Genomic DNA, 19,175 nt, shown 5'->3' on the forward strand with positions numbered 1-19,175 from the left:
CTATAAATATGGAGCCTTGGATCTCAATAAAATATACACACAAGTCTATTTACTTCTTTATTTTCTTGTCTTTCCTCTCTAGTTTATAACCTTGTAGATTTCATTTAATATTTTTTCAACGCCTTCATTTGTTGGAATTTTGGGATTTCCTCACTTGTAGATTATTGCATTGCACAAGATTTGCACTCGCCACCCTTTCGAATAGAAACTAAGGACATATAATGTTTCATGAGCAATAAATTTGCAAATGAAATCATCTTAGTTAATTTTCAGACATGCCATCAATAGTAGGTCCTTTGAAGTTTTAAAACATACATTAATGACTAATTTGTCTTCCCGATTTATTAGGAAGATTTAGGCCGTGGTTGGTTTGTCGTTTTCGGCCCATTTTTCACTTTCCATTTTCGAAAACACGGAAAACGCATTTGGTCCGTAGTTTTCGAAAATGCATTTTCGAAAACGAGTTAAAATTTATAACTGAAAACGCAAAACGACTTTTTATCGTTTTCAGTTATAAATGTCGAAAACGCTCAAAACGCGGAAAACGGACCGTTTTCGAGGAAAACTAAAAATCATTTTAAAAATAAAAATGCAAACCAACTACTACCTTAGTTTTCTAGGGATTTCAATCCATTAAGCAAAGTAAAATAGATAACGTTGTAAAAAAATTTCATCTCAATTGGTATCTTTAAAAATTTGCATTTTGTTGATCTGCTAATAGTTTTATCTTGCTATAATGCTATATATGAAAAAATGGGAAAGGACATTCACAACATCCATTCATTGAGAGGATTACTAGGACAATGGAATATAGTGCTGGCTGTAGCAAAAGATTTGATCACCAATGACTTTTTTGGGGCTCAGTATCAATCCAACCAATCAACATCTCAAAGAAACCAACCCAAATCCCCTCAACTATCCCAACTTTGGTTGCTTTAGTATTACCCACTTAAGACACAAGGTAAGGGTGTTATTGTAGCCACAAAGGAAAAGAAAGAAGATGAAGAAGGCACGGTAAAGAAAAGCACAAAGCTGGGCATCGTTTTCACCAAAGGGAGGGGAAGCAATAACACACATGATCACAACAAAACAATGGAAGTGGCAATATATAATTAGGTATAGTGATGGGCCAAGCCCAATATAGAATCCGTAAGTGGGGCTAGTATATCACTAAATGGACCGATACTTATAAGCCGTCCACAAAGTAGGGGAACGGGACATGAGCAGCACTAATTGAATTTAGGCTATTTTCAATAGCCCAAATAGTTTTATGGCCAGGTCATTTCATTAAGGTGTCAACTTTTAGTTCAATCATTTGGTCGATATCGATTGAGAAAATTATTTCGATTTTACATCATCACTTGGGAGTTCGTTTGATAACAATTTGTCCAACATTGACAATATAAAAAAGTTTGTAGTCAATTCAATTACAATAGTTGCTCATGTAGATAATACAAAATAAATTTATTTACGTTTACATTTGTGCTCACACAGACACAATTGAAGAGGACGCGGATGAACATTTTCATTGACTATTTAAGTATACTATGCATGATCAGCATCAAGAATTGCGTTTTTGAGTATCTTATTAAAAAGAGCTTACTATATCTGAGCCCAAATCCAGAGTATGAAATCCTCATACACTAACATCAATAGAGGAAATCATTTGAGATTTCTTAACGCCTTGATTTGATAGAATTTGACAACGATTATCCAAAAAAATTTCTTACATTTTAACCACACATTCTCAAAAATTTACATTTCAAAACTATGTTTTTGAATTCTAAAGGCCATTAAACTAGTGGCTTGATAAAAAATAAAATCTAAAATTTTTTATAAAATAATAAAATCGTACATTTTTATTGAGATTATCGATAATTCTCGTCGATAAGCAAAGGCGCGTTGGTGATAATCAATGATAACAGTATCAATAATTTTGTCCAAAATCATCAATATATTGATTTTTTGCTACAATCACCTAAATAATACTGTCGACACAATAATCAATGCTCTCTCTCTTTTTCTTTTTCTTTTTAATTGGTGATCAGTGCTCCATTTAATTTATTTATTATTTAAAAAGTTTCTAATTTATTTAAGACCCTTCAATTGTTTGAAACGTACTAGAATGCCTTTTTTTTTTTTTTAAGAGCTTCTTTCCTGCTCTCCTCACATAGTTGGCTTCGTATATATTGTAAACTCGTATCTCGTTCTCACTAAAAACATCTTTTCATTTCAACTTCTTCCTACGTGGTTATTAATCGAGATGTAGAAGTTCGAAAAGAATACCAAAACCGAGTCTCAAGTAGACAATTAAGCGGTTCAACTAGACTTAGGCATTTGGTCATATTTTTAACTTTCAAGTGTTTATAAGTAGTGAATCTTACTATAAATGTAAATTATAAATGAATAGTCGATTGTGAATCTTACGAAATTTGTAGAAATATATAAATTGAAAATTATGTGTAACCAACTTAAACGAAATATAAACTTTACGAAAACATACACTTGGTCATTTTAGATTGCTTATTTCATGGGGTATCATATGACCATTTAGCATCCCACTATGATCTCAAAATCATATTGAATTAATGTTAATTAGTAACGTAGGACGAGTAGCTAATTGTGTGGGGTGTTCATTGTCCTTTTGTTATTTAAGTTTCCATTACCATAAGCTAAAAACAAGGAGAAAAATAGTGGTTGAGGCCCCAAAATCCCAATGCATTATGAACTTTAAACTACTTTAGTTATCTTTTGAAATCAAACTTCATTACTCCAATTAATATAAGATTGATTAGAATATTGCCTATGCACAAAAGATTTTTCTGGCCAGATACAACTTAGACTTGTCCACTTTCCATTAAAAAAGTTGCACATAAGTCTATAATGCAAACAATTATTATGGTTATATGATTATAACCTAATTATAACCCATATTATGCCATTATTTTATGGCTCAAAAGATTTTTTTGTGGAGCAAGGATCCATTTGAGGATACAAGGATCCGACTTTACCTCAAAGGAAATTACCCGGATTTTGATAAAAATTTGACCTCAAAAGAAAATTACTGGATTTTGATAAAATGTTGACAAAATATGTAGTTGAAAAAATTCGTGAATCCATAAAGTGAGTGATTACAATTAATTGTTGACCTTGGTCTTAACTTTGTTAGTTATATCAAACAAGCACTAATATCAAAAGTTCTAATAAATATTTAATTAGAATGGTAGTCAAGAAAAATCAAGTTGAATCAAGTATTTAAAGAAATTAACAGTACAAAAATACCCAAAAAAAAAAAAATTGAAGAAAGAAGATCATGAAAAGTGCATGTTTCAAATCTGTGTCAGCATCAATACAGCTTAATCCCAACTATTTTTCTCCCTTAAGTGAAAGGGATATGTCATGATGATGCAATATTACAATAAACGTGGTGTAACAAATCACGATTCTTCTACTCTCCTCTCCCTAAAATATGTTTTGTTTTACAACACGTTGCTTTGTCAGCGTTTTTATTTTTTATTTTTTATTCAATTTATAAGCAAAGAATTTTCTTGCAGTCTTCTTGAACACTTGGCAAATCTCACTCCTCTATTTATACATCACCATTTTTGCTCCTCTTCTTAACCTCCTCCTCCTCTTCTCTCTCTCTCTCTCTCTCTCTCTCTCTCTCTCTGTATATTTGATCATCCCTTTGAAGCATTTTCGACTGATAGTTCGCGAGAAACAATGGGCTGCTTAAACATTTTTCAAGTGGTTAATGTGATGTTCTCTTCTTTGGTATCTTCATAATTTGCAGAGAAATTTTCTTTTTGATCATTTTATCCATTTTATTCTTTTCAAATAAGCTCATAAAATAATTAATGTGCAATTAAAGCAAATCCACATTCTTTTCATTTCATTATCTTAACTTGATTCGTTATATTAGTGGTCCGAAACTAGCAGTATAAAACCTTCCCAGGGAAATTATCGTATCGAACAATTTTGGCCGCTTTCAAAAAGTTAAGACTTCCTTCCAGAGAAGTAAGTCTGATGAGTAAAGTAACTTTAAAAGTCAGGTTTGGAGGAAGAAAGTAACTCACCACTAAACATGCTCTGGTGGTAAGACGTGTAATGGGGAAAGTTACCATTTCTGTATTTTGTTAATTTAATTTATTTTTTGTTGTGGTCGAATCTAAATATGTGCTTGAGAGATTATGTCATCCGTTGACATATTCGATAATATCGCGCAAATATGTGCAAAACTTGTTACTTGATACAAGTCAATTTGGCAATATTATTGTTACTTGATACAAGTCAATTTGGCTTCTTCTTCCTCTAAATAATAATTTCCATGATATATGGAAAACTTTATAATGAGAGATTGAAAAAAAAAATACAAATACATTTATCGAAAGCGAAACTAAACTTTATTTTAATTTTTATCAGAATCGAGTCAAGGAGATTACAATGAAACGACAAGAAGAAATCACTTTTGATGGAAGTGCAGATAAGCGTGGACATCCCGCAGTGCGCAAAAGAACTGGAACATGGTTTGCTGGTATTCTAATACTTGGTAAGCTCAAAATAAAGAAATTAATTTTTTTTCTATGTAAAATAATTGATTAATTAATATTAGTTATTTGTAGTGAACCAAGGTCTAGCTACGCTGGCATTTTTTGGGGTAGGAGTGAATCTGGTTTTGTTTCTAACAAGAGTTATGGGACAAGACAATGCTGAGGCAGCAAATAATGTCAGCAAATGGACAGGCACTGTCTACATCTTCTCTCTTTTGGGGGCCTTCCTTAGTGACTCTTATTGGGGCCGATACAAAACTTGTGCCATTTTCCAAGCCATCTTTGTGGTTGTAAGTATATGCTTGCCTTGTGGTCTTTAATCATACATAAGAATACCAAATTGGAAATTTTGTCTTTTTTTTTTTTTTTTTCATTGGCTCACATCATGGGCGAAAATGTTTGGACCGTTTGGATTTTTCTTGTTGGTTCTACAAAAATAAAATTACAGTAAAATTTTAAATATTTTATTTCATTAACTAACATGGACGAGCTCGACACACTTTAAAGTCTAGATTGGTCCAGTTGTCTTAGTTTGTTAACCACATACTCTTGATTTAGTCGTCATCAATCTTACTCACTGATAGCTATTTTACTTGGTGTGTATAAAAAATGAATGCACATAAATATAGCTATGCTTAATTGATTGCAGGGTTTGGTTTCACTATCTTTAACATCATACATATTCCTAGTTAAGCCTAGTGGCTGTGGGGATGAAAAAATACCTTGTAATCCTCACTCCACCATTCATGTTGCTCTATTCTACGTATCCATTTACTTGATTGCCCTTGGCAATGGAGGGTATCAGCCCAATATTGCAACATTTGGAGCAGACCAATTTGATGAAGATCACCCTAAAGAAAGCCGCTCAAAAGTGTCCTTTTTTAGTTACTTTTACTTGGCGTTAAATCTTGGATCTCTCTTTTCAAACACGATTTTGGGTTATTATGAGGACAAGGGAATGTGGGCATTAGGGTTTTGGGCGTCAGCTGGTTCAGCTATTGTTGCACTAATCTTGTTCCTTGTTGGGACACCAAGGTACAGACATTTTATACCAAAAAGTAATCCTCTTTCAAGGTTTTGCCAAGTGATTATTGCAGCATTAAGAAAATGGAACGCTGAGCTCCCCTCAGTAGATGATGAATTATATGAAGTAGATGGTAAGGAGCTTGCAGAAAATGGGGATAAAAAAATACTTCATACCCATGGATTCAAGTAAGTGTTAAGTTTCTCTTTTTGACATATAAATATTATTAAATTTGGGGACATAAGATTTAGTTTCTTATCATTGTATGTAGGTTCTTGGACAAAGCCGCAGTTATCACGACAAATGAGTATAATTTAGAAGGAAATGATCTTGGCTTTAATCCATGGAGCCTTTGCTCAGTTACACAAGTTGAAGAAGTAAAATGCATACTTAGACTTCTTCCAATTTGGCTATGCACCATACTATACTCTGTTGTCTTCTCTCAGATGGCCTTTCTTTTCGTAGAACAAGGGGCAGCCATGAAAACCATTTTCATAGGCTTTCACATTCCTCCAGCCAGCATGTCTAGCTTCGACATTCTTAGCGTTGCAGCTTTTATTTTCATCTATAGGCGAGTTCTCGACCCCCTTGTTGCAAGATTGAGAAAGTTTAGTTCCAAAGGGCTAACTGAGCTCCAACGAATGGGAATTGGCCTAATTATAGCTATAATGGCAATGATGGCAGCCGGTACAGTCGAGCATTTTAGGCTGAAATACGTGCCGGAAGATTGCTTGAAATGTTCGAGTACTCTGAGCATATTTTGGCAAGTTCCCCAATATGTTCTAATTGGCGCATCAGAGGTTTTCATGTACGTTGGACAACTGGAATTCTTCAATGGGCAGACGCCCGATGGTTTGAAGAGCTTTGGAAGTGCACTTTGCATGACTTCCATATCATTAGGAAATTACGTGAGTAGCTTGCTAGTGACTATAGTCATGAAAATTTCTGTTTCTCATAAAATGCCGGGATGGATTCCTGGAAACCTCAACAAGGGTCATTTGGACAGATTCTACTTCCTTTTAGCAGCTCTAACAACTATTGATCTTGCAGTGTACATTGTGACAGCAAAATGGTACAAGTACATAAAATTTGAAGAGAGGAATGTGACAAACAATGGAGAAATGCATCAAGATTTTAGACTAGTCTAGATATAATTACAATCTTCTTCTTTCATTTTCAAAGTGGTATATTAATAAAGAAAATGCAGAAGAGTGGCATGGTATGCTGCGATTGCCATTGTAAATAAGAGAGTACGTGAATTTGTATGGGCAAGGAAACTAGAGTAATGCATTCACTTCTCTAAGTTGAGCAATATATGAGGGGAAGCAGAAGACGAGGAAATTTATTTATTTTTTTATTCAAAAGTACTCTAAAGTTTGTTAGAAATCGAAACCCAAGATTCTCGATATTTTTTAAACCCTTTTCTTTAATGTCAAGATCCTCTATGTTAAATCATCAAAAGAATTAAAAGTGCAAAACATACAATGATTTATTGGGGATGAAGAATCTTCTGCTTCAATACAGTTTCTCTCTATATCCTTCTGATTATGGGATGACAAATAGAATGAGAAAATCACATATAAATTGAGATCATATCCCAATTAGATATCTCCATATGTATTTCGGTCCATTATAAAATACAAGCCAAAGGAATTTGGTCTCTACACATAATTAGGCACATACTATATTAGATGCTCGAAGTCCAATAACTTTAATTTTTTATTAGATAACTTTAAATGGGTTTTACATTAAGGTAGCCTTTAATATACAATTAAGGGAAAATTTCATAAGTAAGAGAATAAATATGGCATTTTTCAAAATTAAGAAAACAAACTTCAAAAATCAAATTTTTATTAAAATTTATATATGATTTAATTAATTACTTAATTATTTTATTAATTAAATATATTTAGGTCATATATCTATACAATTTGGTCACAAATTAACAATTTTAATTAACCACAAATCAGAAATTTTATGTCACAAATTATTTTACGATCACAATTCAAAATTTTGTGAGTCACAGTTTCTTTATCGTTCACAAATCAAAAAATTAATTAGTCACAGACTAATTTTTAGTCACAACTTATCAAATTACTGGTCACAACTTATTTTTCGTTCACAAATCAAAATTTTTATAGATCACATTATTTTTTGGTCAGAAATAAAAAAAAATTCTAAGTCACAGCTTATTAGACATTCACAAGTTATTAATTTTTTAGTTCACACATTATTTTTTTGTCACAATTTATCTTTTTCATTAGTCACGTATTGTTTATTGATCGCAGATTAACCTCATTAGTCACAGTCAACCAAATAATTTGTGACCATCACTAACACTTACGATCACCACTTCAACGCTGCCTCCAATAGCACCACCACCACTGTCATCGCCAAAACTATTACTACATTGATCAAAAATTAACCAATTTATTGGTCACAACTTTCAGTCAACCAATAAAATTGTCACTTACACCCACTCTCCATCCCACCACTCCAAAGCACCGCACCATCGCCAAGCACAAGCGATGCCGCCCACCTCCACCACCATCGACATCACCATCACTACAACACCAATAGCACCCATGCCCCATCCCATCCCACTACTCCAAAGCACCGCACCACCGCCAACACCAGATCATGTCACCAATGCCATTCCCACACACAAACCACCCGCCACAAAAAATCACCACCGCAAGATCTACCAACAAAATCACCAACACCCCACAACCACCATTGCCTCACTGTCATCGTCGCCACTTCCAACAACAAACAAAATCACCGCCACCCATCACCACCTCCACCATTTTTAACCACAACCACACCCAAACACACCTTCACAGAATAGGCGAGAATAAACTAGCTAGCCAAAAACACCAAATAGAATCGTCGCCACCAACAACAAACAAAATCGCCAAAAGCCTCTACCAAATCTGCCAGATCTGAGCACCGCTGCCAAGCGCCGCTCACAACGCTGCTCGCCGCAACGAACGGCGTTTCACAACGGCGAGTGTTGCTCTCTCCGATGAAGCGCCTCTGTGCATGACTTCATCGGAGATAACAACACTGATTGGTGGTGTCTTTGGCAACAGGAGAGGGAAATGGTAAAAATATGGAGAGAGGATAGAGAAAAAGGGTAGAAAAAAGTAAGAAGAGAGTGGTGAGAAGGCTTGATCATCACCGGATAAGAGAGTGAGGGATAGAGAGAGACGATCAAGGGAGAGAGAATAGATGGGTAATGCGTAGTGATGGCTGGGTAGTGGGTAGGGTTTTATTTTTTTGGGTAATTAGTGTATTTAAATAACTAATAAAAATATCTGATTTTTGAAATATCAAACTTTCAACCTGATTTAGGAATTTTGAATAATTAAAGTATGATTTTGTGTAATTTTCACTACAATTAATTATGTATGTAGGCCCACGTGACAAATTAAAATTCAACAATCTCACACTTGGACCACATATGTTACTTTATAAATGTGTATAAACTTATGACGTCAAAACAATTGCTATCATAACCAAAAGCATTTTCAAACAATCTCGTCTATTGATTATGTCAATATAGGATCAAAGCGATATTCATTACATATATCATAACTAAACCCATTAATGGTAAAGTATATAAACATAATCAAACGATGTAGATCAAATATGAATGTATAGCATGAAAATTAAATGCAATGTGATCAAAACATGCACATTTCCAATTTGTCTTACCTTATTCTTTACTAAGATCAAACCAAAACTTAATCACAGTAAAAATAACTAAATTACCATAAACATAAAAATGTGTCTAAATCAAACAACATTCAAATACAAAACGCCCACTAAATTAGCATATTATCTAAAGATTCAACACCCATGCGAGTAGTGTGCTCATGAAAGACTTTGAGTGGTAACTTTGTAGTAAATGGATATGTTATCATAGAGTCTGTGCCAATATGTTCTATACTAACATAATCACTCTGGACTTTATCATTTACAACTAGGAATTTGGGGTCTATAAACTTAGACTTCATTGACATCCTGTTGTTGTTGGAATACAACACAACTGATTTATTGTTAAAAAAAATAACATGAGTTGTCTTTCAATTCCATCTAAATGCGTAGTCCAATGACAAAATTTTGCATTTATATTCCTTGATTGGATGCCTTATAACATGTTATTGTAGAGTCTACTTAAGCGATCTAAACATGCTTTAATCAATAAAATAGCATTTAGATCAATCCGAAATAAATTGGATCGAAAAACGTACATCCCGCCATTGTCGTTGTTCACACACTTTCTCAAACTTGTAGGTGGTGTTTAACTTCGGGTTAAGGCTCTTCTAAGCCCTCTTTCTCACTGCTTAGATAGTGTATGCAGACTGAACGTGAAAATGAGCTTAGGGACATTTCGAATGGATCTCAACACCTTTAAAATGCTCTTCTCATCATAGAGCTGTTATGCACGTCCTCAGATTATGAGTGGTTACCAAACATGATTTTAAACGATGGGTTAACTGTTTCATAGTGGGACATGGGATATGTGAACCACTCTTAAGTTGGTTATAATCCAACATTCTCCCACTTGATCCATATATACCATCATTCATCATAATAAGAAATATAATACATGAATTATGGCGATATGTCCTCTAAAGCGAGTATTATCTTCCATGTATCACAGTGTATCATGTCTCTTAAACACCAACCCATATAACTTAATGAATAAACCCTATGTTTATTCAAGGTCCAAACTTAATGATATTTCTCAAGGTAAATGATATACAAATATGTGCACAAAACAAATGAGAAAACATCAACTGAATAAGAGTTTCATTAAACATCAAATGTACGTACAATAAAATTATTTCATGGAACCAATTCCCATTCTCGCGACATGATCCTTAAAATTCTTTGGTGGCATGCCTTTAGTCAAAGGATCAGCAATCATTAACTCAGTGCTAATGTGCTCAATGACCACTTTCTTCTCCTTAACACGTTCTCTATTGGCTAAGTATTTAATATCGAAGTGTTTACTTCGACTACCACTCTTGTTGTTCTTAGCCATAAGCATAGCAGCTGAGTTGTCACAGTACAATCTCAATGGCCTAGAAACTGAATCGAGTATTCTAAGCCCAGACATAAAACTCTTCAACCGTACACCATGTGAGGTAGCCTCAAAACAAGACACGAACTCGACCTCCATAGTGGAAGTAGCAGTCAAGGTCTGCTTCGCGCTTCTCCAAGATATAGCTCCGCCAGCAAGCATGAAAATGTAACCAGATGTTGATTTTCGTGAATCAACACAGCCAGCAATTCTACATCCGATTAACCAACCACTTCCAGATTGTCAGTTCGTCTGTACATAAGCATGTAATCTTTGGTCCCCTGAAGGTACCTCATCACTTTCTTTGCAGCTCGCCAGTGGTCCACGCCTAGATTACTCTGATATCTTCCTAGCATTCCAACAGCAAATGCAATGTCAGGTCTGGTACAGACCTGAGCATACATTAGGCTTCCAATGGCTGAATCATATGGAATGTTTTTCATCTATTCCTGCTCGAGCTCATTTTTGGGACATTGAGTTAGGCTAAACCTGTCACCTTTCACAATGAGTGCTACACTAGGCGAACAGTCCTTTATCCGAAATCTCTCTAAAACTTTGTTAACATAGGTCTCTTGAGACAAACCTAAAATGCTTTGAGATCTTTCCCTATGGATCTTAATGACAATGACATAAGATGCCTCACCCATATCCTTCATATCAAAGTTCTTTGAGAGGAATTGTTTCATCTCATGCAGCAAACCCTTATCGTTGGTTACAAGTAAAATATCATCCACATATAGAACAAGGAAACAAATCTTGCTCCCACTGAACTTCTGGTATATACAATGATCCATGACGTTCTCTTCAAAACCAAACGAAGTGATCATGTCATGGAATTTCAAATACCATTGATGGGAAGCTTGTTTTAATCCATATATGGATTTATTAAGCTTACAGACTAGGTGCTCACCACCACTAAAGGAGAATCCTTCGGGTTGTTTCATCTAAGCCTCTTCCTCTAGATCACCATTAAGGAACACCATTTTCACATCAATTTGGTGTAAGTCTAAATCAAAATATACAACCAATGCCAAATTACTCGAAGGGAATCTTTCTTAGATACATGAGAGAATGTCTCTGTGTAATCAATTCCTTCCCTTTGAGTGAATCCTTTGGCAACGAGTCTTGCTTTATGTCTCTCAATGTTGCCTAGTGAGTCTTTCTTTGTTTTAAAGACCCATTTACATCCAATGGCTTTTACACCATCAGGCAACTTGACGAGATCCCAGACTTTGTTAGATGCCATCGAATCCATCTCATCTTTCATGGCATTGTACCATAAACTTGATTCTTTACAATTCATGGCTTGTGAAAATGTTTCAGGATCATTTTCAAATCCAACATTGTAGTTAGACTCTTATAGATACACAACATAGTCACTAGGAATCGCCGATTTCATTATTCTAGTAGATCTTCTTAATGCTACATCAATATTCTCCTGAGGAGTAGGATCATTTTGTTCAGCAGACTGTTCAACAGTTTCAGGTATCAGTTGAACTTCAGTATCTACTGGATCAGGCTCAGTAGCTTGTGGAACTTCGTAGACTGATCCTTTATTATGCGTTTGTACTCGAGGTGTATTGTTAACAACAATACTCAGTCCATCGCTTGAAGTGGCACACTGAGCATCTGAATGATCTTTCTCAGGACAAATGCCCTGGGATTGATCGCTCCCACTAATCAAGTCATTTTCAAGAAATTTTGCATTTTTTGATTCCACAAACCTAGTGCTATGAGATGGACAGTAAAATCTGTATCCCTTAGACCTTTCATCATATCCAAGGAAATACCCACTTATGGTCCTTGGGTCCAACTTCTTTTCTTGTGGATTGTAGACTCTCACTTCAGACGAGCATCCCCAAACACGTACATGTCACAAACTCGATTTCCAACCCTTGAATAACTCAAAAGGTTTCTTTGGGACAGCCTTGGTTGGAACTCGGTTTAATATGTACACAGCTGTCTTAAGAGCTTCAATCCATAAAGAGTGGGGAAGCTTGGAGCTAGCAAGCATGCTTCGCACCATGTCCAATAATATTCGGTTTCTCCTTTCAGCTACTCCATTTTGGTCCGGAGAACCAGGCAAACTGTATTGGGCAACAATCCCATTCTCTCGAAGAAACCTCGCAAATGGACCAGTCGCTTGTCCACTCTCAGTGTATCTACCATAGTATTCTCCTCCTCTATCAGATCTTACAATCTTAATTTGTTTACCACATTGTTTCTCTACTGTGAGATCTTAATTTGTTTACCACATTGTTTCTCTACTTCAGCTTTAAATATCTTAAAAGCATCTAGTGCTTCATTTTTAGTGTTAAGCGAGTAGAGATACATGTATCGTGAGTAATCATCTATGAAAGAGATGAAGTATTTATCACGGTATGCTTCCATGTCTGGACTACAAATATCTGTGTGTATGATTTCCAATAATTCAGAGCTTCTCTTAGCACCCTTTTTCGACTTATTAGTCTGCTTTCCTTTAATGCAGTCTATACAAGTCCCAAAGTTTGTAAAGTCTAGAGTACTAAGTACCCCATCATTCACCAACTTTTTAATTCTATCAATGGAGATGTGTCCCAATCTCCGATGCCACAACATAGAAGACTCTTCATTCACAACACATCGTTTAGTACCAATATTTTCATGAACGTGCATGGTAGTATGGTTGTCATCGTTTTGTAAATTAATAAGAAAAAGACCATCAGACAAAGTACCACATCCAATAACATCAAATTTATAAAATAAATTAAATCCAGAGTCTGAAAAGTTAAAGGAATAACTAACTTATGCAAGTCTGGAAATTGAAATCAAATTCCTAGAAAAACTGGGAATATAAAAGGTCTTTTCTAAATTTAAAATGAAACCACTACTTAAAACCAATATGCACGTGCCAATAGACTCCACATGCAGGGGCATCTTACTTCCTGAATAGACGCTACGCTCACTTCCCACTGGTTTCTGCAGGTTTCGCAAGTCCTGCAATGAATTGGTCACATGGATCATAGAACCATAATCAATCCACCATTTGTTACGATTAACATCAATCATATTGGATTCATAACAAACAAGTGAGAGTTGAGAACCTTTTTTCTCAAGCCACTTCATGAACTTGGAGCATTGCTTCTTAAGGTGCCCTTTCTTCTTGCAAAAGAAGCACACAATCTCCTTCTTAATGTTCTTTTGAGGATGGATTTCTCCCTTCCCCTTGTCCTTGGCCTGATCTTTCTTCTTCTTTCCTGGAGTTGTCAAATATACATTTTCCTTCTCACCTTCCTCCATAAGTAGTCTGCCCTCTTCTTGAGCACACATGGTCAACAACTCATTAATGGACCATTTATCTTTTTGTGTGTTATAGGAGATCTTGAACGAGCTACATTGTTGAGGCAAAGTGCAAAGGATAAAGTGACCTAGGAATGATTCGAACATCTCAACTTCCAATGCCTTGAGTTGGGCTGCTATATCTCTCATGCACATGATATGATCACGCACACCCTTAATGCTAGTGAGCTTCAAGGATGAAAACTGCATAATGAGGGTGTTGGCTATCGCTTTATCTGAAGTGACAAATTGTTCGTCAACGGCCTTAAGCAAATCTTGGACTTTGTCATGCTGCTCGACGGAGCTCCTAATACCAACAGATATTTTCGTCTTTATGAACATAATGAAGAGGCGATTAGATCACTTCCACTTTTCATAAAGTTGAACTTTCTCTGGAGTGCTAGTAGCAATTACTATCAGGGCTCATCCTTTCTTATGGCGTAATCAATGTCCATCCATCCCAAGTGAAGGAGAACTCTCTCCTTCCAAACCTTATAATTCTCCCCTTTCAGCTCGGGAACATCACATTTCATATCAGAGAAATTAATAGGTTGACTTGCTGCAATAAATCAAACATTCATGCTCGTGTTACAAATTTGAAGCTAAAATAACATATGACATGTTTTACCAATGTAAAAATATGCAAAACATGAATCTAGTGACATAAAACTTGCCTGTGAGCTGAAGTGCTAATTCAATTAGATTCATCTTAACTTCACAATAAAACTATCAAATTATGTTCCCTTTTCTAATTTTTGTGGGCAAATTAGAAAATATAATTTGATATTTTATCCTAATTAATCACACATAATACGATAAAAATTCCTGTTAGATAAGATTTACCATATCAAGTATGATTAATCACAACTAATGTTTATTCTCCAAATGTGATCCCAAATGAACCTTAATATATAATTTCAATTAATTAAAGATACTATGGCTATTCCTTAATTAATTAAAACTATATGGATCACCAAACATTAACTAAATTCTTAGGCTCAAACTATTACTAAACCATAAGCAATACAATCGGACACTAATGTACTAATATTATTCAACTTAAATATTGCATGAATAAAATAATAAACTAGCACATAAATATCCACATTAAATTCATAAAGAGCCTTTTATTAGAATTAATTCTAATGTGTAAAAATTGTTTAACCTAATAATGTATGCATAATAAACTACAAAATTTATACATACAAAAAAGAAAAAATTTCGACTGGTGCATGTGTAGGTTCAAATTTTATTAAACTAATAATAATATTAAACAATCAAGTTGGCAGCCTTATATTCCATTTAATGCAAGTTGGCAACCTTTATACCATTTCATGCAAGTGGGCCTTCGGCTTAGAAACTAATGGTCAAAACAAAACCATTTTTGTACTTTGTAATAAGTAAAAGACAAGGAAGCCTACATAATCTGCCAACTATCTCTGCATGCAAACATATCCCAACTCTCTCTGCATGCAAACAGGTCTGAAAAGACTATTTAGCCACCCCCTTTTTTTTTTATATATGTCGTCTTCAACCTCCTGTCGGGTCGAAATAACCCGGTTCTAACCCAAATGAAAAACCCAATCATATCTCATGATTCCGACCACCAAATTTTGCAAATTTTATATCAAAATTCTCATAAATCAATTTCCTAATGATTCCTAATCTCAGTTTCCATAAAAACGACCAAATCGAAAACCATGTTTTTCAAAAGAAAGTGTCAGGTTGAGAACAAACAAGGCAGAGGCAAAACGAAGGCTCTGATACCAAATGTAAAGTCTATTTAAGTGATCTAAACATGCTTTAATCAATAAAATAGCATTTAGATCAATGCGAAATAAATTGGATTGAAAAACGTACATCCCGCCATTGTCGTTGTTCACACACTTTCTCAAGCTTGTAGGTGGTATTTAACTTCGGGTTAAGGCTCTTCTAAGCCCTCTTTCTCACTACTTAGATGGTGTATGCAGTCTGAATATGAAAATGAGCTTAGGGACCTTTCGAATGGAACTCAACGCCTTTAAAATGCTCTTCCCATCACAGAGCGGTTATGCACGTCCTCAGATTATGGGTGGTTACCAAACATGATTTTAAACGTTGGGTTAACTACTTTCATAGTAGAACATGAGATATGCGAACCACTCTTAAGTTGGTTATAATCCAACAGTTATAAACTCCACTGCCATGGTTGAAGAAGCTACGAGTGTTTGTTTGGCACTCTTTTTGGATATAGCTCCTCCAACTAGTAGGTAGACATAGCCCATTGTCTTAGCATCCAACAAAATCAAAATCAGAATATCTAATGATCTTTAATTGGTCTGATTTTCTATATGTGATGATGTAACATTTTATTCTCTGTAAATATCGTATAACTTGCTTTGTTGCTTCCAATGATCCATCCCAAGATTATTTAGATATCTGTCTAGCATTCCAACAGTGAATACCATATTTAGATATATGCAAACCTGAGCATACATTGAATTCCCAACTGTTGATGCATAGGAAATTTTTTGCATTTCTTTATCTTCAAGGTCATTTTTAGGCACTGATTGAGAATAAATTTGTCTCCTTTAACAGCAAAGATATCATCTGATTTACAATCCTGAATACCAAACCTCTTAAGAACCTTATCAATATAGCTATTTTATGATAATCCAAGAATACTTTGAGAACGATCCCAGGTAATTTGCATCTCTAATATAAAAAAGGTGTCACCATGATCTTTTCAATAAATCTTTTAGTTTCGTGCATTAATCTTATATCATTGCAAGCAAGCAATATGTCATTAACAAACAAAAAAAAATGGTGCCTTTTTTATAGTAAATTTATGAGGGATTAATTTATGTTGAAATATGAGATTTCAAAGCAAAATCGAATCCAATTTATAAAAAGAGTTGACTGAGGATGGACTCTGGGGCGAAGAAGGTTCGGGGGGCTTTTTTATTTCTTCAATGATTAAGCTTTTTTTCTCATATAGCCACTGCTATAATGTGCACTACCCATTTTAATTTCCCCTACACCTTAAAAGAAAAAGAACGCCAATGTGCCATAGAAAAAAAAAATGCAAGGTTTCTGTTAGTACTCTCTCACACACAATACATAGCCAAGGGTAACAATTTAGAGAAAATTGCAGTCGAAGTACCAAATCTTTCGTTTATTAGCAGACTTTGCCCAAATATTTGATTTGTACCACCGTGAGTACCAAACGTTTAAAAAATATGCATCTCAAGTCCAAAATGACGGTTTCCATTTGTTTGACCCCAAAATCCGTCAGTTGACCCCAGAAATTAAAATTTTAATAATTTGACCACATAAGACAAGGCTAAAATGGTCATTTTACTATTTTAATATAAATTAATTAATTAAACTAATACACACACACACATACATATACATACAACCTCTGTATATATTTCTTCTCATCCCCACCTACCCAATAATGGGGAAAATCAGTCCCGCCATATGCTACCCACCACCCACCATCGATAGTGCTACCACCGTCCGACCATACCCGTAAATCACTGCCTCCACTCCCATCCGTAAAAAATTTGGAGTAAAAACTTCCCATTATCTAATCTTAAGTTCCCCATGGAACATGAATGGAAAATAATGAGGAGATTTAGAAATTGGAAAAGGGGCAATTTCTAATTTCCAATTCCAGGGTTCGTTGCGAGTTTTGATTTGGTGAAAATGAATTATAGAAGCTTTCAAGGGATGAAAATCGAGGTTTGAAAAATACGATTTCCTTAAGTGGTGGGTAGTTGTAGCACGCGACGATGGGTGTTTGTAGTAGCGATAGTGGGTGGTGCTGTGTTTTGGTGGGATTAGGGGATGGGCGTCGGGGTTGTTGGAGGAGATGACCAATTTTTCTTTTTCCTTTTTTATTGTTTTATATTAAAATGGTAAAATGACCATTTTAGCCTTGTCTTATGTGGTCAAATTATTAAAATTTTAATTTCTAGGGCCAACTGATGGATTTTAGGGTCAAACAGACGAAAACTGTCATTTTGGACTTGAGCTGCATATTTTTTAAAGATTTGGTACTCACGGTGGCACAAATCAAAAGTTTGGATAAAGTCTGCTAATAAACGAAAGGTTTGGTACTTCGACTGCAATTTTCCCTTCAATTTATGCTTATTCTACAACCCTGCTGAAGATTCTAGAACAACACTTTTCACTAGGACCACAAGATAAAACTACAGCTTCTTATTCACCTCGTACAAGATTCAAGAACACTACTCGCTATTTTACCTTTCTTCTTCGTGTTAAGGTTTGGTTTTGCTGTGGCGACGGGACTTGAGAGAGAGAGACTTTTATGTAAAAGTAAGAAATTGAATATTGAACAGTATGTGAAGTGAGAGAGAGAGAGAGAGAGAGAGAGAAGAATGTACTTTTTGTGAACAGTTGAAAACCATATTATAAACTATTAAGTCCCTGTTTAATTTTCATTCTTATAAAAATAAGAATTAAAAATATAATCGTTAGAGAACTCACACAAAAGAAAAGAAAAAAAGTCAAATATGTTGATTTGGTGTGATGAATAAAAGTCATTTTTTTCATTTTTTTGGCCAACGAACGAAAAACAAATGGGGCCTAAGTGTAAAACTGAGGGTGCACAAATGAATGTTGAATCCCTCGACCTCTCTTTTAAGGGCTGGTCCAGAACTTCATTTGTTTTCATATTTTCTTTGACCAATTCCTTTGTTTTCTTTTAAATGTTTTTGTTGACAACGATTGGTCCGAGTAAATTAAATTTTATTATTATATTAATTATGATTAATTAGTTGGTATATTTGACATCATATTAAAGCCCTGTTCAGTAGAGATTAAAATTAGATTCTTAGTAGAATTTGATAAAAGTTGTTTGAATCTGTGATTGAAAAGATATAGATCCTATAAAATTAATGATTAAAATTAACTGTTAACTTTAACTTAAATTTTAGTAATATGTTTTATCACTACCAAACTAGAGCTAAATCTCCACTAATATTTGTAAGGAAATTACTATATGGCCAGCGTCAGGGCACATGTGTACCTAGCCAAGCAGCTTTATCTTAATGAAATATTGGACAAAAAAATATTTTGTAACTTTTTTCTGATCATGTGATTAAAAAAGAAAGAAAAAAATTGAATTTAAGTATAGCCCTTATTTGAGTAACATTATTTTGGAAAAAAATATATTTTTGAATAG

The 19,175-nt window shown here is 34.7% G+C and overlaps 1 protein-coding gene across 2 annotated transcripts; it reads left to right on the top strand.

Annotated features, from left to right (window-relative positions):
• The first annotated feature begins 3,634 nt into the window (after positions 1-3,634).
• LOC111383108 (protein NRT1/ PTR FAMILY 7.3-like) lies at positions 3,635-6,965 on the top strand. Of its 2 annotated transcripts, none has more exons than XM_023007186.1 (5): positions 3,635-3,756; positions 4,423-4,549; positions 4,623-4,840; positions 5,200-5,762; positions 5,846-6,965. In XM_023007186.1, the coding sequence occupies exons 1-5, from the start codon at positions 3,724-3,726 to the stop codon at positions 6,720-6,722; spliced, it is 1,818 nt and encodes a 605-aa protein (XP_022862954.1). In that variant the 5' UTR covers positions 3,635-3,723; the 3' UTR covers positions 6,723-6,965. The 2 variants fall into 2 exon arrangements, with proteins under 2 accessions (XP_022862954.1, XP_022862958.1); XM_023007190.1 differs by having other exon boundaries at positions 3,646-4,095.
• The last annotated feature ends 12,210 nt before the right edge of the window (positions 6,966-19,175 follow it).

The sequence above is a fragment of the Olea europaea genome, chromosome 3 (genome assembly GCF_002742605.1).
Source record: "Olea europaea var. sylvestris chromosome 3, O_europaea_v1, whole genome shotgun sequence".
Classification (NCBI taxonomy): Eukaryota; Viridiplantae; Streptophyta; class Magnoliopsida; order Lamiales; family Oleaceae; genus Olea; species Olea europaea.